General features: G+C 41.9%; 1 protein-coding gene across 2 annotated transcripts in view; it reads left to right on the forward strand.

Moving 5' to 3' along the window:
- Window positions 1-23,636, forward strand: part of ADAMTS17 (ADAM metallopeptidase with thrombospondin type 1 motif 17) — a 164,433-nt gene that overhangs the window by 109,624 nt on the left and 31,173 nt on the right. The window contains exons 16-19 of one of the 2 annotated variants that reach the window (XM_035130683.2): window positions 1,689-1,763; window positions 7,516-7,596; window positions 17,052-17,209; window positions 23,160-23,319. In XM_035130683.2, the coding sequence (XP_034986574.1) occupies window positions 1,689-1,763; window positions 7,516-7,596; window positions 17,052-17,209; window positions 23,160-23,319 (474 nt within the window). The remainder of the gene's footprint in view (window positions 1-1,688; window positions 1,764-7,515; window positions 7,597-17,051; window positions 17,210-23,159; window positions 23,320-23,636) is intronic. The other variant, XM_035130684.2, reaches the window with a different exon arrangement.

The raw sequence follows: 23,636 nt of genomic DNA on the forward strand, positions 1-23,636 counted from the left end.
ACCGTTAAGAGTTGCAGTGTTTGGCATAATCCTAACTTGGGGCATCTGCCATGGCTACTAATATCTCCAAGGTGGGCCAAGGACAGACTGTGAAATAGCATATCAGAATTTTATTTATTTATTTAGGCTAGCTATGAATCACCTTTCCTTTAAAAAGAGCTCAGGGCAATGCGCGACAAGCAAAAATTTAAAATGCAATTGAATATGAGTTCAAGTAGAAGTGGATCAGGCCAGAGGAGGGCAGGATGTTGGCTGACACTCCATGAAGCTACATTGGAAATAACCAAGTGGTGGAGGAGGCCGTGTGTGTGTGTGTGTGTGTGTGTGTGTGTACGAACCATTTCACCAGTTCAGGTAGTAACTGCATTCTTGAAGGATGGCAGCATCATGCTTCCTTTTTATTCTTAAAAAAATTAATGCCATAATCCACGAGGACAATGATCGGTGGCAGTGATGGGGGCCCCTCTGGTGCTGTGGTTAAAGGTAGTGGCAGCTAGAACTGTTTAATATTTTTCTACCATCTTGCCAGTGAGTAGCGGTTGCAGCTTGATGTGACGCTTCCTCTTTCATGCAGACATGCAACGCTAAGTTCTCACCAAACCCCTCCTTCAAATGAGCCAATCCATGAGTGGCCCGGGGGGGGGGGCATGGCCATCTACTTAGCCCAGCCAACCACTCAGCACAGCATCCAGTCAGCCGGGAGCACCACCCACTCTTCCCCTCCCTTCATTAATAGTTGATTACTGCTCTAACCATTTCTTTTCAGCTAGCCGGGCTTTGCTGTAGCCTTGTGATGGTTGCTGTTTTCGGAGCCAGGAAGGAATTTTCCTTGCTCTGCAGGTTTCGCCATCCCCATATCACTAGTCACAACTTTGGCGTTTTAGGCCTTGGGCGGAATCATGTAGTCTTTCATCTAATCGGGGTGTGGTGAGGTGGTGATTCACCCACCCCTATTCCTTGTGGTGATGTTAACAGGGTACCCCGTTAGAGGGGTCTGGAGGGAAGTGTCTGCCCAAAGAGCCAACTGCATAGGGCTAGCAGGCCATAGAGCTTCCCTTGGCGCTTGGGGGCCATCCAAGCAAACCTGCGTTTTGCAGTGGATCCACCCCCAAATAGACCCTGTCATGCCTCAGTTCCCCCAGCCGGGGGGGGGGGCTGAGAGGGATGCACACCCAGTGCCTATGCCAAAGCTTCCCACATCTGAAATCAATAAAGTTGTGCCCGTTTAAATCCCAGACCGTTGTTGTGTCCATTCCTTTTACTCAGCAGTTATGTGCACCGGGAGAGGGGACTGCGGCTGGGCATGCAATGTTAATTGCTGCTCTTTTATTTTGTGTTATAATAGAATGTGTTGCCTTTTAAAATATATAAATGTAAACCGTTCTAAAAGTTATAATTGAACTTGGTCAGATATTTAAATTTTATAAGAAAATAATTCATTTTTTTAAATGCAAGCGGTTATAAATTATACTTATATTGCACAATTCTGCCAAATGCTGGTGACACCTGTGCTTAGAGTTACACTTGCAGGCACTGTGTTGGATATAGCAAAAAGATGTTTGGAATGAAACCGTGTAATACATGCACACTGGGGTCCACTGAATGACCTCATATTTTGTGATTGCTGACTCATGAAAACAGAGCAAGTGTTGTAACTAAACCCATGCCAATTCCTTTCTTTTTCTCAGTATCCAATAGTCAATGTAAGAAGGTTTCCACGTGTGTGATGGCAAAGGCAAAGGGAGTCCCCAAGTGTTTCTCGTGTAAGAAGCCTGGTTGCTGTGTGTGGTGCTTCTGGGGTAGATGCTATTTGGTGTTGGGTCTCTCTCTCTCTCTCCCTCCTCTGGTTGGATCAAAACACGGAAATGGTATTGTTCTAAAGGAAGGAAGGAAGAGCTGTTGATAAATGTTAAAGCCTTTTGCATATATATTCAGCACGACTTGCCGGGATTGCAACCAAAATACACAAATCCCTTCTTTATAAGGATCTTTTGGCTGTCCTCTGTGAAAAAAGCACATCTTGGGAAATTCAATACCCTTGTTTTTTGCCTTGGTCTTTCTAACGCAACTTTGCCTTGGTCTTTCTCACGCAACTTTTAGACTTGGCTATGTTTCAGCTGTAAGGGCTTATAGAACAAATAGGGTAAGTTGCTAGATTATGCAGTAGTGAAGTGGCATAGTCAGAGGTGCAGGTTTATTTCATGACAGCCACACACCCTCACATGCATGCCCCTTCTAAGGTTATACAAGAATATTATTATTATTATTTATTTATACATACATACATACATACATACATACATACATACATACATACATACCCTGCCCATCTGGCTGGGTTTCCCCAGCCACTCTGGGTGGCTTTCAACAAAATATTAAAATACAGCAGTCTGTCAAACATTAAAATCTTCCCTAAACAATAAAAATAATGAGGGATGAATTGTAATAACCAATGCTCTCCTTGGTTTCCCTTTTAGCTAGATCTACTATTTTCTGAGCACATATTGTGCTTTGTCTTCTGTTTACATATTGTACATAACAGAACTTGCACACCTTCTGTTTTTAGTGTTCCTAAATGCTTAGCTTTGGAACACACAGTGGGTAAAGAGTTCCCCTTTCATGCTGATTGGGTGGAGACAGGGACACTGCTGCAGAAATAGCAGCAGATCCTCCCCCTGCCTTGACCCCTGACAACTACACCACTGAGTTTATGCCTTTCATCTAAGGAGCCCAGTGAGTTTATAGTCTCGACTAAAGTTTGAGTGTACCATCTCTTATTCTATGCATCTGCCACACAGGTGAGAAGCTTACACAAAGCCCAGCAGAGAGCAGCAGCAGAAGGGGTGCACTTTGCTCAAGGACACACAACCAATCTTATATTTGGGGTCTAAAAATGTGTGGGAGTGAGCTGGAATATTGAATGGAAAAGGGGAAAATAAGCATTATGGGAACCTGTTCCCTTCCAGGTGTTGGACTGCTAGTTGTCAGGGCCACATCAGCTTATACTCACAAGCTCCTTATTTGTTTTACTTATTTAAAAAGCTTCTCTCAATCCACTTAGTGCTTAGCGATTTTAAAAACATTGTGTGCAATATAGAACACTGTTGATTAAAACAAAAATACAACATAAAACCCATAAAAAGTATAAAAGCAAATAAAACAATGATTTGGGGGATTCATCTTAAAACAAGGCGCAATCTTATTGGTCGAGGAAAGCCAAGGCAAAAAGACAAGTCTTCACAAGATGTCTGAAGCCTCTGATGGTTGCTGTATCACATTTGGCAGAAGGGAAGGGCATTCCACAGTACAGGCAAAAGCAGAAAATGCCTGTTTCCAGGTCACCACCCTTTGATATATTGTAATTTCCCCAGATCATAGCTGCCAAGTCTCCCGCTGAAAAATGCGGGATCAGCAGCGGCACGGCACCGGAAGTCGCTTCTACGCATGTCTGGACATGCGTAGAAGCGACTTCCGGTGCCGCGCTACCCATGTCTGGGCACTGGAAATTGGGCGGCGCCGGCACCCAAAATGGAGCCTCCCTGGCAGGTAGGAAATCCGGGGGATTTACTGGATTTTTTCCAATCTGGGCTGCCAGTGGGAAACAGTTTAAAATATGGGGGTTTCCCACGAAAAACGGGAGACTTGGCAGCTATGCCCCAGATCTAAGTGCTCTTACAGGTCTACAGAGGAGCAGGTAGTATTTCAGGTAACCTAGTCCTGAATTGTTCAGAGCTTTATATGATAGCAAGACCTTGAACAAGGTAGCTGATTGAAAGCCAGAACAGTTCCCACACCACAAATGCAGCATGTGCATGTCCAAATACTCCATTCAGCAACCTTCTGGGGCTTATATTGCTTGTCCCTGTCCCGTCCCCCCATGCGTGCACACAGGGTGGGACTACAGGCAGTCCCACATGTTCAAAGCCGCTGTGGGTGGGTCTGCTCTGCTGGAAAGTTTCTCCTTATGTTGCACCAGGACTTTTACATCCTACGTTGGTGCAATAAGGCTTGTTTAGAAATTGGCTTTTCTTTTGATCCATGCAGTGGAAAGGAAAGTTATTTGCAAGTTTTGCAGCACTTACAGCCACGGTATAATATCTGTTTCACTGAAGAGACCACTTTCCAGAAAGATCCATACCAGCTTCCTCACTGAAAATCACACCAACATCTGGTTTTGGCTGGCTGGGGAAAACAGCTTTGCCTAGTAATAGAAATACCTCAACAACCTTGCTTCCTCTCCCACCCCCTCTCCGGTACTTATTTCTAGCCTTCTCAGTGAAGATACAACAGGCTACCCTTCACATATTAATCTTCATGGTGATGAAAGTCTTGGTTCTCCCTTTATCCCCCCTTCTTCTATCTCTGTTCAGGTGTCTCCTCTAATTTGTGTTCTACCATATAATTTATATGCAGGATTCTCTTCAATCACAGCTTTGCATTCCTGAAGCATTGATGTAATGCAGGCTTATCCAGAAAGATCATTGCATGCCAAAAAGAGAGAGCGCTATTCCGGAGGTGGAGCATGCTTGTGTACAGTGCTATGAATTATCAAATAATGAGGTGCTCCTTCAAAGCATCGTCTTTAGAACAAAAGTGCTCTCAAGTTAATGGATGGATGGATGGGCAGGACATGTAGGCAATGGTACCATCCCACAACTGCATATAGTTGATTCTGTCAAACCTGAATCATCGCAGCCTAGAAGAATAGGCTGGATACTGTTGAAAATATGGGATGTCATAATCCTGGCACTGGGACTTAAGTTGCTCAAAGTAAATGAGACTTGTTGATCTTTCTGGAGGAGAAACTGCAGGTACTAAGTGCCAAAGGAAATGTGGCTTGCATATAATGGAAAAGGTATTAAGGGATGCGGGTTTTTTCCAAATGTTGGCAAGCTTATTTCCATTAATTTATTAATCCCTTGCGAAGCAACATATGAATGAATTCTAAAGCTCAAGAGAGCAATAGTGGAAATGAGTTTGCATATATCCGTAGTACATTTATTGAATTCGCAACCGGATTAGATTTCTGTAATCTGTTGTTGCTAAAATCTCCAACTTTTTTATTCTTAATTTTTTTTATCCAAAGGAACATGTCCAAGAGTTTTACCATGAGCCCTTCAAGAAGTTAGATTCAGGAGCATTGTACCTCTATTGGTGGCCAGCTGTTTCACATATTGCCAGCTGTTTCACATATTGCACTTGTAATGTGGGGAGTGGCCTGCATTTGAGAAATTATTCTGCTGTGGTGGATTCCCTGCTTTCCTCTGAATGTTGAAATTGGTTGGATTTGTCCAGCAGGTTGAGTCATTTGATGCCACAATTTTAGAAGGATCTGGCTTGGAAGCCCTGGAGGGCCAGGGCCAGGCAAAACATAACTTGAATTAATTTTCTTTTTTAAAAAATGAAAAAATAATAAAACATTAAGAAAACACATTGTAGATTTTGGGCATGTTCCAAAGTGGTGGCAGGGTGTGACTGTCATGCGTGTCATGTTCTTGTAATAGTGTCATGCTATTAATCACTCATCTCCGATGTGTTCATGTCTGGTAGTCATTGTTGGTTGGGTATGTTTGTAAATGCATGAGTTTTGGCAAAGGATTTTTGCCATTAGAGAGTGTGGTGACTGCAATGTCATTTTAAGTCTTGAATTGGACAGCGCACACTAAAAAACCCACCAAAAACCAACACCACACTACTGTATATGTCAACTGTCTGTTTGCTTTGACCATTATGGGTTACATTATTGTGGTAAAAGCATATTTAAACAAAAACAAAAACCCAACAATACATGCAAGTAGGGGATGGGGAAGAAATCCTATTCAGTTCACACTTTAATGTGAACTTTAATTTTAATGTGAATTTGCCTAATTTGCACTTTGCAGAACAATATGCACACAGAAACACTGCTATTCTCTGAATTTTGTTTTTCTCTGAATTTTGCAATGCGGTTCCCCGACTAATGTATATATTAGGACAAGATGCAGATAAAAATTCATATGTTAGGTGGGGGGGGGACACAAAAGTGCATCACAGAAGGAAAAATTGATTTCAAAAATGTATATACTGTATTAGGCAAAATTGCATGTTAAAATGTGTATCAGGGAAAAGGTGTAATAAAGTGCTGGTGAATTTTCATGAGGACTTAAAATTTGCAAACTGATAATGGAAGTGTAGTGAACTGAACATAAGATTGGAAAAAAATGGGAAATGGTAAGAAATGAAAATTGACCTGTTTGTCCATCCCTACACGGCAAGACAATTATTATTGCAAAGTACTTTGTGGTCCCTAAACTGCTACATCCATCCAGCTGGCCTTCACTGGTGTCTTTATACAGATCCCTGCTACCACTGTGTTTTCCATTTTCCCTCAGGGGTGGGGTCAGGCTGCTTCTCTTGGTAACCTGACAAGGGGAGAAGAACATGAAAAAGGTAATGTGCAGTCAAGGTGGGGAGATCCGGTAACATGGAAATGCAAATTGGGGTTAGGAGAGTGAGACAAGAACAAAAGAGGAAACCAAGAATGTACCGTACATTGAAATAGGTGCCCTTGGGTCATATCACCTTCCTGCTTGTTGCCTCTAGCAGAGACCAGATGAACATGAGATTCCCCACAGGTTTGGAGAAAGAAGAGTTTGCAATATATCATCTAGTGGGCTGACCCAACAAATTCTTGATTGCTGCAGATGCTGCTGTTTAAGCCCATGATCAGTAACAAATGCTCTTGGACCTTTGCAAAAGCATACCTGAGGTTTTTTGTTTTTTTAAGAGGTCATTCATACAGGTTAAACTATTAAATCAACAGCTCCTCCTTTATGCCAGGCATGGAGCAAGAGTACAATATACATGAGCAGGAGCTCAGCTCCCAAACCTAATCATTTGAAGACCTTCAGCACAATTGCTATTTCTTTTAAACAGACTTTGCTTACTTATTTTTTGTTTAATTAAGATTTTATCCCACCCATCCTCCGGTGAGCTCAGGTGGCACACATGCTTCTTCTCCCCTCATTTTATCTTCACAACAAACTTGCAGTAGGTTAGGCTGAGAGGTGGGTAACCTACTTATAGATAGAGATATATGAAGCAGTTTCCTGCAAACAAAGATAACTAATGAATTATCTGGTCAAGGGGGTGTAGCTGAAATACCAGGGGCCTTCTTACTTGTGTCAACAAGGTTTGTTGATTCAGGATCATAAGCCTATATCTGCAACTCCTGAGCAACCTGACACATCTCTGATAATGTCAACATGCACAAAGTACATAAACTAGACTTTTATTCATCGTAATCTCAGATGTGGAAGCACATTTAAGATGCACCCAGAGATATTTTCTCCCTCCTCTTCATGACACTGAAATTTGAATGCCACATCATAACATTTCAAAATGTAAATTGGAATTGGCTTTTAAAAAATAAATTATGGAGTTTATATGTTAAATCACAAGTACCCAGTATCTATTTTCTTATTTATTTGTTTTTTTGAGATACTATGATCAATGTGTCCTTTTCATTTGCCCCAGGTTACATTGAAGCAGCAGTGATCCCAGCTGGTGCTCGACGGATCCGTGTGATGGAGGATAAACCTGCCCACAGTTTTCTGGGTAAAAGAGAAAGAAAGAAAGAACTGATATCTTACCCTTTTGTTTATGTTCGTACTTTGCTATCCTGAAATACAGTGAATTGTCTCCAGCCAAGAAATACTCAGAGTAGACCCATCAAAATTAATAGATCTAAGTTCATTGACTTCATTCATTGTTGAGAGAGAGATTTGGTGAGATATTGGGAAGTCATCTGATCCGTTTGTCTCCCTTTTGCAGGGATTCACAATGGCTGGTTGTCCCAAGCAGTTTTAAACCTGGGCAAGAATTGTATCCACTCCCGTCCACCTTTTCACATGTGTTTGCCAGGAAAAAAAGGCTTAGGCTAAAATGAACCACGTACACTATGCTTTTTAAAGAAGTAAAAGACTTTACACACAAAACATCAGAAGTCACAGAAATGAGGCTTTAAACATGTTCCCATCCAGTGAGCAGAAAAATTTTAAAAGGAGGTTCTGAAATCGTTTTCAAGAGAAAATAATTAGTTTCTGTTTCAGAAACAAAACATGCAATCTTCATGTTAATGAAAGAAAGCAGATTGTGTGAATCTTCCTGTTGGGAAGATTCACCACTTGGAGTTTGGGGAGCTGGAAGCCAGAGATGGTCCCTGCTCTTATATCTTCATTCTTCCAAAAGAAAGAAATGGACTAACCTGGGAGAGAACAAATACTGCAAGTGCTTCTAAGTCCCTCTGAGGAGAATGAGGTCCTAACTAGGGGACTCGTTGAAGCTGCTTCAACTTAACCCTTTCATGGGTGCAGTGTGAGGCAGAAACTATCTCATATTAATTTATATGGGTTTGCTCCAAGTTCAACTAACTTGGGATACAACTCAAAGTAAGAGAGGAAGTAATATTGATTTCTGTAACTAGCTGTCATGTGACATTGCTCTTTGATCCCCAAATGTTCCAAGGGCTCCTTTTAGGGCTGATAAATGTGAGCTGATTTTAGGGGAAAGTGCCTCAAGGCAGAGATACAGTGATAGCTACAACTGTAATTGTTTAAGCCAGGGGTCCCCAAACTTACCCAGCTTTGGGCCGGATGCCCGCCGCACCGATTGCGTGGTGGGCCGGAGGGTGGGGGAGTGCGCAAGTGCGCATGCGGAAACACTATTTCTGGCACACTCCCGACCTGGAAAGCGCCAGAGATAGCTTGTGCGCATGTGCAGAAGCCTCCTCCGACCCGGAAGTACACTGGAAATGACGCGTGCACATGCGCACAAGCTATTTCCATCGCTTTTCCACGTCGGAAGTCGGCAGCCGCGCCGCACTGCGCCGGTAAGAGCGAGCGATGGCAGCAGGCAGTGGGGGGTCGCGGGGGGCACATAAAGCCTCGGGGGCCGTATGTGGCCCCCGGGCCGTAGTCTGGGGACCCCTGGTTTAAACATTATCCTTACCAGCACCACTGTTACTGAAAGTTGGGACCTATAACAGGATGCTGTAGTGTTTCCTGAGGTGCCAAGGTGTCTTCTCTTTGAAGCAGTGTCAGAGAGTATTTCTGTGTTTGGAGGAATTCTCTGTTTAAAGGGTTATCCCTCCTAGTTTGAAGATAAAAAGAAGCATAATAAAGGAGAGCAGGAGTTTTAAAGTTGACCCTGGACAGCAAACTGAGTAGGCACACAAGCTACCTGGCCCTAGTCCTCACTGCTATAGTCTTTGCATTTCAAATATAGTAATTATTTTTAAAATTTGCATTTGTACATAAGCATATGTAAATATGTGCCCTCCTTTGTGGCAATGCGTTTCTTACTTCCTTTCTTCAGTGTATAAGTGGCCACCCTGTCCTTTCCTCACTCCCTGCTCAGTGTCTTCTTAACGATACCAGACAGTCATGCCTTCCTGTTCAAGTGTTTCTTTTTCAACTGCCGTTCAACATTCTGTGGCTACTGAGCCACATCTGATACTGAACTCAACTCAAGCCTTCCACTCCCCCATTCACTCCACAGAAAAGTTTTCCATTTTACTTCTCCAACAGACACTCTTGGATTCTGAGATTTGGGTGGGGGGGGGAATAAGGGGTGGTGGGGTGGGAGAGAGACCAGCAACACTTTTTTGTGTTCTGCAACTGTTGAGGTCTCCCTGAATATTTTGGTTCCTCCCTCCTTGTTTTGGTTTCATTTCTGACTGCACTCGCCACCTGAATTCACCATGATATGGTGTGGTTATTGGCATTCATGTGCACAACAGTTTTACAGAATAAGAATAAGATGACATGTCCCTGCACCAAGAGCCTTACAAATTTGACAGAGGAATGGGAAAGGGTGCATAACTGTGGAATGCAGTTCCATGGGACAGCAAACAAGCCACATCCCTTATGGGTTTCAAATAGGCCTTAAGTAAAACTTGCCATCTTACCACTGCCTTTAGCAACTGATTAGATGTGAGCTACGGAACTTCTGGACTTCTGCCTGATTTTGATATTTTTAATATGCTGATTTAGAATTGGTCTCCTTCAATTTTAGTAATGCTTTGAAATATTGTTTTGGTGTGTGTAAGAGAGAGAGGGTATGTTATTACCTTAAACTGTGTTTTCTTGTATGTTTGATGCATGGCTGGCTTTTGGAAGATTTTTCTTGAAAAGAGGGCATTCAAATATATTACATAAATTTATGATAATAAACAGGGCAGGGGGTGTTCTTTTGGTTCAGTTGCACTGTCACCTACAATCCCTACAAGGGGATTGGCCTAGACTCTAGGAGCTTGTAATCCTCAAAGAGAGCCAGCGTGGTGTAGTGGTTAGGAGCGGTAGATTCGTAATCTGGGGAACCGGGTTCGCGTCTCCGCTTCCCCACATGCAGCTGCTGGGTGACCTTGGGCTAGTCACACTTCTTTGAAGTCTCTCAGCCCCACTCACCTCACAGAGTGTTTGTTGTGGGGGAGGAGGGGAAAGGAGACTGTTAGCCACTTTGAGACTCCTTCGGGTAGTGATAAAGCGGGATATCAAATCCAAACTCTTCTTCTTCTTCTTCTTCTTCTTCTTCTTCTTCTTCTTCTTCTTCTTCTTCTTCTTCTTCTTCTTCTTCTTCTTCTTCAAACAATGGTGAAGCTAAGCAAGTGTGGGGTTTAGCAATACGTAGATGGAAGCTTTCTGAGCTTTCTAAAGGAGCAAAATGTTCCAAATAAATAAATGGATATGATACAGACTACACATCAAAATGCTTGTCTTAACTTGTGTGTGATCACCTCTATGTCCCGTGGCTGATCAAAGCCCCTTCTGTGCTGTCAGCTGGTGCAGTTGCAAATGTGAGTAAACCCTGAGGGGGCAGAGATATGCTCTGTTTTGGGGGAGATGGTGACAAAATTGAATACCAAAGAAAACTTCAATTCTGCAACCTTGGATTACGCAGGTCAACACATTTGTTGTTCTTTGTGTCTATGCAAGAAGCCTCTGATCAATAGAAACTGTCAACCTTCTCTCTAGCTTTTGTAATTTCTCTAGTCTAGGCATTGCCCGCACCCGCCCAGCCCTATTTCACACCTATAAGAGCTAGAGACTTGTCATTTTATTCTTCTGTTGGAAGCCGCCCAGAGTGGCTGGGGAGACCCGGCCAGATGGGCGGGGTATAAATAATAAATTATTATTATTATTATTATTATTATTATTATTTTAAAAATGGGAGCTGGGATGCTCAGGAAGCTGCATTCTGCAACAAATACGACATTTTTTTTCAGGTTCGTCTCCTCCAGGAGGCTGAGTAGCATCCAAGATTACAGTATGCCACTCTTTGATCTCTTGCCTGCTACTGCTTTCATTTCTGCTTACCCGGCAGCCAGTTTTGTGGACTAAAATTACGCCTACACGGAAGACTTTGACATAGCAAAGCTTTGGAGAACAATGACTGCCAGTGTTCTGGGGCATTGGAAGTCCTGCTTTTGGAAGCCAGCATTTTTATTTGTCTTGGTTGGATTAATTTGGATGCTTACTGCCAGTTGAGCTTTGTCAGATGTCACTTAGGGTGAAGACAGACATAATGTAGCTCAAATTGCATCTGCAGGGCAAGCTGGCCTAGGTGGCAGTCCTTTTTCTGTGGCTGGTCCTTTAAAAAAAAAAAGACTGAATGATTCAACATTCATTTACAGTATCTCTACAATAATTTGTTGTCAGATAGATAGATAGATCAATTCTTTATTATTATTACAATCACAAAACAGCCACTAAATTGCAGCCAAACAAATGCTATTTGCAATTTACAGGCCAACAGATAATAATAATAATAATAATAATAATAATAATATATTTATATAATAATAATAATAATAATAATAATAATAATAATAATAATAATAATAATATATTTATACATACCCTGCCCATCTGGCTGGGTTTCCCCAGCTACTCTGGGTGGCTTCCAACAAAAAAATAAAAATACGTTAAAATATCAGTCATTAAAAACTTCCCTAAACAGGGGATTATTACAAATTAAACACATAGCAAAAAAAAACCCTAAGATATGTGTGCATTGTCATATGTTCACAGTCATGCCTAGGATGGGTTACTGAGCGCTACCGTGCACATGAAAGCTCATACCAATAACAAACTTAGTTGGTCTCTAAGGTGCTACTGGAAGGATTTTTTTTCCAAAATAATTTTTATTGGTTTTATATACACATCAACATCACACATAAAACAAATATTAAAAGAAAAATAAAAAAGAACAAATAACAAGAAAATATACAATACAAATACAAAACATGAAAATAAAAATACATTCAAACAGATATCAACTTAATTCAACTTTTACAACCATTGTTTCTTGTGCTTCCCCAGATCCCTTCTAGCTGATTTTCTTCTTCAAATCGTCTTTAGCAGTTTCTTATTCATTGCTTCAAATATTAATCATCATGTTGTTATTCCTTTCCTTTTTACCTCAGTCCTTTAAATTTAATTCATTTGTCTTTTTTTCCTCCCATCTTGTTCCTCCCTAATGCCTTAACAACAAAATATTCCCATAGATGCTCAGTCTTTTATGTTCTAAAATATTTCCCTAAATATAGTTTGAATTTCTTCCAATCTTCCTTCATCATCTCATCTGCTTGGTCCCGGAGTCTTCCTGTCAGTTCCGCAAGTTCCATAAAGTCCATCATCTTCATCTGCCATTCTTCTATAGTAGGCAGTTCATTTTTCTTCCAGTATTTCGCAATTAGGATCCTTGCTGCCGTAGTAGCATACATAAAAAGATTGACATCTTTTCTTGGGATTTCATCCCCAACTATACCAAGTAAAAAGGCCTCTGGTTTTTTCAAAAATGTATTTTTCAATACTTTCTTCAACTCATTGTAAATCATTTCCCAGAAGCCTTTTATCTTGGGGCAAGTCCACCACATGTGGTAGAAGGATCCTACCTCCTCTTTACATCTCCAGCACTTGTTATCACAATTATGATACATTTTAGCTAACTTAACCGGTGTCAAATACCATCTGTACATCAAGGAATTTTTTTATTTTGTTTCGACTACGGCAGACCAACACGGCTACCTACCTGTAACATGAGTGCTACCATAGTTAGTAAGGAGTTTTAACCATCTAGTTCCTAGTAATGCATGCTGATGCATACAATTTTGCCACTTTTTAGTAATTTCATTAGCAAAATCTGACAGGAGGAAGGAGGTGTAAAATTTATCAGATCTCTGTGGGAAATTAATTAAAATAGGTGTGATGTATAAGGAGCAAATGTCTTTATAATATGAAGTGTACAGTTGTTGTTGTTGTTGTTTCAAAAGTAAAGTTCAAAAGTGATCAAGAATGGGATGGGAAGAAATTGGGGGTGGGGGGAGGGTTGGCATGATGATGGGCCAGCTAATCAGCACAACACAGATCCCGTTTATGCTTCAGATGTACAGAACTGTTTTTTTCCCTTTTAGGGCTGCAGCGCTGGGCTCGGGGGACTGGCAGCGGCGGCACCGCTTGCTCTCTTGGCTCGGGGAAGGCAGGCAGGCTGCCTGCCTTCCCCGAGCCAAGTGCCCTTCCCCGAGCCCAGCGCCCGACTGGCGGCGGCGGCACTTGCCTTCCCCGAGCAAGCGGTGCCACCACCGCCATTAAATTCGTCTTGCGAGGCACCACTGTATTAGTGAAAATTGAGGAAAACTGGTTTACCAAAATGTGTATATTAGGCAAAATTGCACAAAAGAATGTGTATCTTAGGAGAATTCATCTTAAAACACTGAAGGCTTTGCATAGGAAAATAAAATGGTGTGGAAATGTGGCGAACGGAATGAAAGATGATAACTGATAGATTTGCTCATTCGTAATTCTAAGATTTCCTTTCTCTACCAGCCTCCTTGGTTTACATGCAGAGCATGGGGTGGATGGGAGGACATAGGCCACTTGCTCAAATGCATGGAATTTTTGATCACCTATGGCTACCATGCTTACATATACAAGACTGGGGAGAAACTGCATGTCAGTTAAATCCTGTGGGCATTTTGCCTCACTCTGTTACATGGTCAGGGCCTGCTGACTGACTTCCCTGTTAATTCTAAAGTGTACTGCTGCCTCTGAGCTCAGAGATCGACTGCTTTGTTATCAAAGCCTTGCAGCAGAACATGGGCAAGAATCCAACAGGGTAAGCAGAATAATTAGGAAATCAAAGTACTACAATTTCCTGCCACTGTAACTTTAATAAGTCCTCAGGTTTGTGCAAACATAGCTGTGTTTAACCTTGGAGTGATGGCTGGAGCTAATTACACTCTCAAAGCTTAGGCCAAGTAGGTCTTGTTTCCACTGTGGACTGGGTAGGGCGGATTGGAAATGAACCCAGCTTCACGTTGAATTGATGTTCCATTCGCTGGGAGCACTTTCTTTCCTCCTACATCCATCCCACGCCGCCTGGCTTAGTTGCCGTTGCAAACTACCTTGAAAAGGAAATGCCTTATAATTTGTATCCATAAAGCAGGGAAGTGAATTGGAAAGAGTCTGAATTGAGCAAAAGACTGGACTTTAACGCAAGCTTGGAAGACAGACCAATGGGGTCAATTCATATCCAGGAGGAAAAGAGATGTTTCAAAGAGCCAGACATGGATAAATCTAGTTATTGGCTTTCGGGCTATATAAGCTTTGAGTGGTTTAATTAAAATCAGGAGCTGCAGTTAAAGTAATGAGAAGCTTAATTTAAAAGGTGCCATATTAATAATGATTATAAAGGTTTTTTTTCAGATATGTCCAGGCAACATGATTAAGGTTATGCAATAGGGTTAGGGAAAACTGAAATGGGAACAGAAATTGCCAATGTTCGCTTATTCGTCCCATGTTCAGAATGAAAATCAATCCAGCGAATATGATTGATATTTGCTGTTGCTTTCAGTCCACGAATGATAGTACTTGATTACATTTTTCACCCTTTGCATTGTGTTCCCTTTGCATTGAAATGAATGGGGCATGATGACAATGGAATTTTTGATGGAAAGGGAACTGCAGCAAAATGGAAGCACTGCTGCATGTGACAAATACAGGGCAGAATGGGAAGTGGTGCCTTCTTACATCCCTCATAGTAGCTCTGAAGTGCTCTGCTGGAGTATGGCGCGACAGTGGATGATGAAGTGCCTACCGCTACTGGTGATCTGGAGGAGAGCTTAGCATAATACATGTTTGTTGGCATGAAGCTGAATATATTTCCCTCTGCATAATATTTGTTTACTTTATTCAATTTATATTCCTCCCAAAGGAGCCCAGAGTGGAATAGACATATTAGGGATTTGCATATTCTGCAGTGATGTTGCCAACTTTTGTAATTCCTTGGCTTTATCCAAAGCAAAAATTGTCATCTGAGCTGAAGAAGAAACCTCTGCTCCCTGAAAAATAGGAAAGACGGTGACATGTATTTGTATATAATTTGCACGTTCTAAGAGATGCACATGTAGAAATAATATAATTTAAATACCAGTACTGTATAATACATCTTGCTATACAGGGGAAAGACTATGACCAGGTGACCTGTGTGCCAGCTCAGTCCAGGTGCTGCTAACTGTAGATGGGCAACTTCAAAGCCTGTGTACTCATTCCTTCTTAGGATTTTAAAAACCTTTAAACAAGACTTAGACTGGACAGCCTTTTAAATAAAACAGGGGAACCTCAAGCCCAGGGACAAATGCAGCCCCCTAGTCCTCTCTGTATGGCCCTTTGAATTCTCCCTAGTCCTAACCTCCCCAGGACACACCTGTCAGCGACCCTACTCATGTTTTGGCCCAACGGGAATGCAGTTTTGCTTGCCTGAGTAGAGAGGTGTGTGCTTAGAAACCTCTGACTTTTGCATGACTGGAATGTTGCCTATTGTACAAAAAGGTAAAACTTGAATCCATTTCTCCACCCATATTTTGCCTCTTTCCTCACCCAGTGCTGGAATGCAGCCCTCAGGTTGGAAAATGTTCCTCACCATTGAAATAAAGGACCATCCTTTGTAACTACCATACTCACTTCCACCCCCACCCATCCCTCTACCTGGCTCTAGCAGCTGCTGATCCCACCACCACCACCCCTAAAACTGCCATAGAAACAGACCAAATACCAGGAAATAAGGAAAGTCCTACATACAGCCACAGCCAGGTAATAGAGGGGGTAGATCTGTCACGGAAGTATCTCCCAGATGATACAGGTTGGGGTCCATATGATGGGTGGGTATAGTGAGGAATTCAGATTTCATTGCACTTCTGATAATGAAAAGGGTTCATAGCTGGGCCTGGGTAAACCAAGCTATTTCTTGACCCTTATTCTTATTTTGAGAAATAGCTTCTTTGGTTGAGTCCAATTCCAGATCAATTTTAACAGCGCTTGTCCAATCATTAATTCTTTCTATTAGGGCTGGATGAATCCGTCATTTTGTATTTCTCTCAGTTTCTCATTTTTCCAATCTTCAGTTTTCCACATTTCCACAGTAGATTGTGATTTTTTTAAGTCCTCATGAAAATTTACCAGCATCTTTGTGTAAATTTATCTAACATACATATTTTATAAGCAATTTTTCTTGCTATATACATATATATGCATTTTTGCAAGCTGGCTGTCTCGTTTTTATATATTTAAATATTATATATTTTCACTAATTTAAGTATTTTATGGTCATTTTCCCCACAATATACACGTTTTCATACACATTATTTGGATGGAGGCCTGTGTTTGAGGCGCCATCTCTCCCTTGGACTAGCACTTGTTTGGCCTCAACGCCAGAGGCTGAATTCACTTACGATGGAAATGACCCCTCCTCAGCTACATCTAAGGATCCTGGTTCCTTGCCATCCAAAAGAGCCTGATTCTGTGTTTTTTGTTTTTATTTGTAATGCTGGACCTCAGGTCATCCTCTGATGAGGAATCCCCTAGCTGAGGTATGACAATGAGGAACACTTAGGATAACCTCTTAGGACCCAGAAAAAGAACATCTGTCAACCTAAATGAAATTGGACAACAGCAGTTTCTCTCTGGTGAGGTATTTGCTTTCTGTTTCATCCCATGCTGTTTGGTTCTTTCCAGCTTTGAAAGATTCCAGTAAGAAATCCATTAACAGTGACTGGAAAATCGAACTTCCTGGTGAGTTTCAGATTGCAGGAACCACTGTTCGGTATGTGAGAAGAGGTCTATGGGAGAAAATCTCAGCCAAAGGACCAACTAAAATACCACTCCACTTGATGGTAATTTGATGCTTTTTTCATTGTCTGCTTTCAGTGTTTCATTGTGGTAGAATTGTTTTTTGTTTTTTTTTTGGTGTTCATTATTAACTACTTCCTTCTTCAGTTACAAGAGTAACTGACATGCAGGCATCAAAGTCAGATAGAAGCCTCCAAACTAGTGTGGTGTGGTTTGTAATATATTCAAATTGGAAAAGGAGGATCTGGGTTCTAATTCTCTGGGTAGGCCATGAAACTGGGTAACATTGAGCAATGGGTAATGTACTTGTCAGGGCTGTTGTGAGGTTAAAATGGGACAAGCCCATCTTTAACAGCATGATCTCCTTGCAAGAAGGGTGCAATAGAAATTTAGTAGGTAGGGTCAGTTCCAAAACTAATCCATAGATACGTGAACTGTTATATCAGACTTAATCTTTTAATGGAAGATATCTGCAAAGGAAAAGCAGAACATCTAAAAGAGTTCTGAAAATTAATGATAAGCCAGCAATGATAGCTTTAATATGAGAGATGTGAGCTGATTGTAACTTATACTGGAATACTGTGTCTAGTTCTGGGCACCATAGTTCAAGAAGGATATTGACAAGCTGGAACGTGTCCAGAGGAGGGCAACCAAAATGGTCAAAGACCTGGAAACAATGCCTTATGAGGAACAACTTTGGGAGTATGTTTAGCCTGGAGAAGAGAAGGTTAAGGGGTGATATGATAGCCATGTTCAAATATATAAAAGGATGTCATATAGAAGAGGGTGAAAGGTTTTTTCTGCTGCTCCAGAGAAGCGGACACAGAGCAATGGATTCAAGCTACAAGAAAGACGATTCCACCTAAACATTAGGAAGAACTTCCTGACAGTAAGAGCTGTTTGACAGTGGAATTTGCTGCCAAGGAGTGTGGTGGAGTCTCATTCTTTGGAGGTCTTTAAATGGAGGTTTGACAGCCATCTGTCAGGAATGCTTTGATGGTGTTTCCTGCTTGGCAGGGGGTTGGACTGGATGGCCCTTGTGGTCTCTTCCAACTCTATGATTCTATATCCCAGAAAAAGCAAAACAGATGGTTATATTTATGCCTGGGACTTTAATTATGTGCCCTTCATGATTTGATATTATTATTATTATTATTAATTGTTTTTAATATGTGGCATTTATTGTTTGCAACTTCAATAACCTGTCTGAAAAGCAGCTTAACTTGAAAATACTGTAATCATAATAAAGAGGAAGAATAGCCAACATTGTTTAAACCAGTCTTTTAAACTTGTTGCCTTCCAAATGCTTTGGACTGCAGCTACTATCATTCCTGATCATTGGTCATGCCAATTGGGGCTAATGGGAGTTGTAGTCAAAAACACTTGGAAAGCGCCATTGGTTTCCAAACTTTCTAACTTCAAGGAACCCTTTCCACATTAATTTGCCTGGTGAGCATATGCTACAGAAATCCAGTGCATCATGGAACGATTCTGGAATCTGGAGCATGTTCCAAGATGTACACTTGGTTCATGTGAAACACTCACTAGGCCTTTTTGCCTAATCTCTGCCCCACAAGGGACCACAGTCCAATGTGTCCCCATAGTCCTCTGCAGTTGCACATTGCAGAGGAAGATAAGGAGTCCTAGGTTGGCTGCAATTTAGCTACTGATATATTTGCAAAAGAAGAATAAACGATTAAATACATTTTTTTTGTATTTTAGAATTTCTGTTTTTTTGGAAGCCGCCCAGAGTGGCTGGGGGAACCCGGCCAGATGGGCGGGGTATAAATAATAAATTATTATTATTATTATTATTATTATTATTATTATTATTATTATTATTACATTACCAGAAATGAAATGTGCTCATACTAATTCATATGCGTAGATGTTAATTTAACAGTACAGTAATTACAATAATTTAGAAATACATCTCAACCTACTGGGATGAAGACCATGACCAGGTGAGTGTTGTCCCTGCTCATTCTGCTGCCCAAGTACTGTTAATGTTTGATGGGCATCTTCAAGGCCCTTGATGTTCTCCCTTAGAATCATAAAAGTGTAGAGTTGTTAATTGTTCTTAATTTTTAAACCTTACCTGGCGGCTCTTCAAATATGGAGTGCCTTCAAAGTGGTGGGGTGGCTCTGACAGTCCTTCAAAGGGAGGGCTGTTCTTTGTGATGTAGGACTCGTGACCACCTAGCAGGTTGTTTTCCCCCATTACCGACCTTCTGGCTGAGGGCCTCTGCAGCTTCCGAGGGTCCTCAGGGTTCCCTGGAATGCAGTTTGAAAACCACTTGTTCTGAAGACTGTTAGAACAGCATTGACTGACAAAGCGCAAATCACCTGAGTGAAGACATCTTGACCTCTGTTTGAAACCCAATTACCCACACAGCCAAACAATGGCATGAAATCTATTTCATATGAGCCCTTAGCTTCTCTAGCCTTGTTCCCAGATTGAGATAATAAAGATCTCTCTCTCTCTTTTCTTTTTTAAAGAAGGAGCTTGCCTTCCCCCCTCTTTTTTTCCTCCTTTAAATACCCAAGGCATTTCTCCAAATATGTTACTGTAAGTATGTTCCTTGGATAAATGAGTGTTTGTGTAGCTAGATCTGCTTCAGACCTCCACTTGGCAACTGAAGGCCATCTCAGCCCATGAGATGCTTCCAAATACGACGGCTTCCTCCGAGCTGTACAGCAATGTCGTTAGCATCTTGTTTGCTTAAATAAGAGCAGGGTGGGGCTTCACGTCTTGTGCTGGCGAGTGCCGAGTGTTTTGGATCCTGCAAAAAGCTTTAAAACTATAGCTTATTGTCTGGTTTGTCTTAGCTTTGGCTTCCAACTCAGACTAATAAAGCTCCTTCTGTAGCTACAGATGTGTTTTTTATTTCTCCCCATCTTGCAAAAGATATTTGTCTGTTTTCGTACAGATCAGCACACACACAAAAATTCTTTAAGGCGATGAGTGCCTGCTTTCATAGAATTAAAAGGACTGGAAGGGCCTCAAGGGTTATCTGGCCGAATGTCTTCATGAAGGCAGGATCTACCAGACCAAACAGTCCAAAGCAGATGTTTGCTGGAGTACTCTCAGCCCTCAGCACCTTCACTTAACACTTAACACCCAACCTTAAACAAAATAATTAAGTAGCAATGGATTAGCACACTGTCATGACCAGGCCTGGGGCATAAGCAGCTATCCTGAACCCAGACTTGGGAGTGTGAATTTTCCACCCCTTGGGCGCTGGTGGTATTTGTAGAGGCAGATATAGTGGTGCTGTGGGGACAACATAGCCTCCAAGTGTCCCGATTTTTCCAGGATGGTCCCAGAAATACAGAAGCCACCCCTGCTTCCGATATGATCCCGGAATGTCCTGGTTTCCCCTGCCAGCTGTGCCAGCACCAGGCTCTGGGAGAAGGGTCAGCAGGTGTGTTTCCTGGGCAACAATGACAATGGTGGCTGCAAGGGATTACCCCTTTGCCTTTATGTGCTTGCCACTGGCCTCCTCCTTTGGGCAGCTCATAAGAGCTACTGGAGAGCTGGCCCTTCCTCTCATTCTCTTGAAGGTGTTGTACATGATCCCTTCCCTCGCACATTTTTTATTTTACAACAATGCTGTGAGGTAGGTTAGGCTGAGAGGTAATTGGCTCAAGGTGACAACTATATGACGTATAAATGTGCAGCAATAGAACGCATTTACTTTGAGGCAGCATCACTTTATTCTCATCAGCCCCAGAAAGCATCACCAATGGACAGTGATGGTGGGAGTTGTAGTTCAGCAACATCTAGAGGTTCCTCACACTTGGTTTAGTTTTTGTTTTGTTTTTTACAGGAAAAATGATTTTTGGGTCTAATTTCCAGTTGAACATGACAAGAGAGTGACTTATCTTCCATGAATGCCTAGTAACTATTCCCATATGTACCTGGCATGGCATTCTGTTGCTGTAGGGGGTGGGGAGATTGAAAGACTGTAGCAAAAAAATATTTTTTTTTCTGTGTCAGAAATGCTCAGCTTCACCTCTCCTGGCAAGCACCTTGCCAAGCAAGGTGACAATTGGGCTTGGTGTTGTGCAATGCCCCCTTTAAAGCTACAGCTACTATGATCAGCACTCCTTCACCTCTCTTGGCAAAACACTATACTACTTCCACGAAACCATTTTCTCTACTCTTCCGGCATGCAACATTTTTTTTTTATTAAATTTATATACAGCCTTTTATAATAAGCTCTCAGGGTGGTTCACAGAATAAAATTGTTAATGGTCATTGGCCAGGATAACTAAATAGAACTTTGGTGTTTAGAGATGACTTACCTCCGAGAAATCAGGTGCTGGGGGCAATGGGAGGTAATAAAGAAGGCGAGCAATTGAGACCTACTAAGGGAAGACTGGACGCGGGTGGCGCTGTGGATTAAAGGTCGGCGGTTCGAATCCCCGTGACGGGGTGAGCTCCCGTTGCTCGGTCCCAGCTCCTGCCAACCTAGCAGTTCAAAAGCACCTCAAAGTGCAAGTAGATAAATAGGTACCACTCCGGCGGGAAGGTAAACGGCGTTTCCGTACGCTGCTCTGGTTCGCCAGACCTGGAAGCTGTATGCCGGCTCCCTTGGCCAATTACGCGAGATGAGCGCCGCAACCCCAGAGTCGGTCACGACTGGACCTAATGATCAGGGGTCCCTTTACCTAAGGGAAGACTATGGTTGTTGGGGCAGTGCTCCATTTCCCCTAATTTAGCAGCCTCCACTGTTACATGGGCGGTGTTCATTAGCTTCTCTGTGCAACCTTATAAAAGGCAGCATTTGATTTTACCTATTTTGTCTCATTCCACAAAGTCTAAGCAGTAGCAGATGCCTCAAGCTGTCAGAGGGGCAGATCAGTTCTAGTTGGCACCGTTCCCTACCACACATTAGACAGCGCACTACCATGTTTATTTATGGCTTGATTTGTTCAATGGGCTCCTTAATACCTCGGGCTGTTTCAATAAACTCATGTACCATTTCACTGCAATGAGATACAGTGTCACCTGCCTGCTTGCCCGCCCATCCCCCTGGCCTTCCCGTCTTCATTCCAACCTGTTCCAAGTACTAGCACACCTTCCAGCACACCTGAACCCTCCCAAACAAATTTGAACTTGTACAGTCAATGGCATCTTAATTCAACAGAATCATTAATGAGTCGCTTTAAGAGTAAGCTCGGTTGGTTTTCACATTTCCTGCAGTAGTAATTACTTCTAGCTGAGTTGCCGGCAGCAAACTTGGGGAAGGTGTGGGGAGTTGAGACTGCAAGTTTCACATTAAAGGTATAATCTTATTTATTTAAAGGCCTTTACAAGCTGCCTTTTCTCTGCCAGATTGGCACAGCATATAATGACAATAAAACAATATGAAACTACAGTGCACAGTTTCTAGAGCATTACACCGTCAAAAGTCCTCTAAGTTCAGAAGGAATGTGCCATCAAATGCCAGTTGCTAGAGGGACAACAGCAAGGGTAGATGACTGCTTTCATTCTCAGCTAGTTCAGCACAAGAAATACAGGCTTATGTGGGCGATTTAGCATATATCTTTTCGTAAAGGTTAGGTGATTACTGATTTTAACTTTTTAATATTGTTCTTATTTAATGGATTTATGTATAATTGTTGTAAACCATTCTGATCTTTTTAATGAATTGTGGCATATAAATATTTTTATAACTAAATAAATTTAAATCTAGGTTTCAAGGTTTTTATAGACACATAGTTTTACAGTAAATCAAACATTTTTTCCTTCCAGATGATCTCCTCTATGGAGATGGATTTGCATCCACAGGGCTTCTACTCCCCAGAAGAAGACTGTGTTGTTTATATTTCACTCATAAATCCCTTGACCTATTATTATTATTATTATTATTATTATTATTATTATTGGTTGCTTTGCTGTTTTGGCGATTTCCATTTATTTGTTTTGCCTCCCCACCCCACACATGCCAGCCTCAGCAACTGTCTGTCTCCTGTGCTCTCAACTAGGTGCTGTTATTCCATGACCAGAATTATGGGATTCACTACGAATACACCATTCCTGTGAACTACTCTTCTGAAAACAGAAGTGAGCCAGATCATCATCAGGACTCCTTGTACATATGGACCCACAGCGGATGGGAAGGTTGTAGTGTGCAGTGTGGAGGAGGTAAAGATTTTGTTTATCTAAAATAATTTATCTAAGGTGGTCCATTAGTGTAGAAGGCCTGCAGAACAGTACTCAACCTTGCAGCTGTCTTTGTCTCACTGATAGTGTCTCTCCAAGGTCATGGGCAAAGAGGTATTTTCAACCATGCTATCCGAAATCTTTTAAGCAGGAGATACCAGGGATCAATCCTAGGACATAAGAGGAGGCCTGCTGGATCAGGCCAATGGCCCATCTAGAACAGGATCTTGTTCTCACAGTGGCCAGCCTGCAAGCAGGCCCCAAGCGCAAGACCACTCTCCCCTCCTGCAGTTTCCAGC

Source organism: Zootoca vivipara, chromosome 14 (genome assembly GCF_963506605.1).
Source record: "Zootoca vivipara chromosome 14, rZooViv1.1, whole genome shotgun sequence".
Classification (NCBI taxonomy): Eukaryota; Metazoa; Chordata; class Lepidosauria; order Squamata; family Lacertidae; genus Zootoca; species Zootoca vivipara.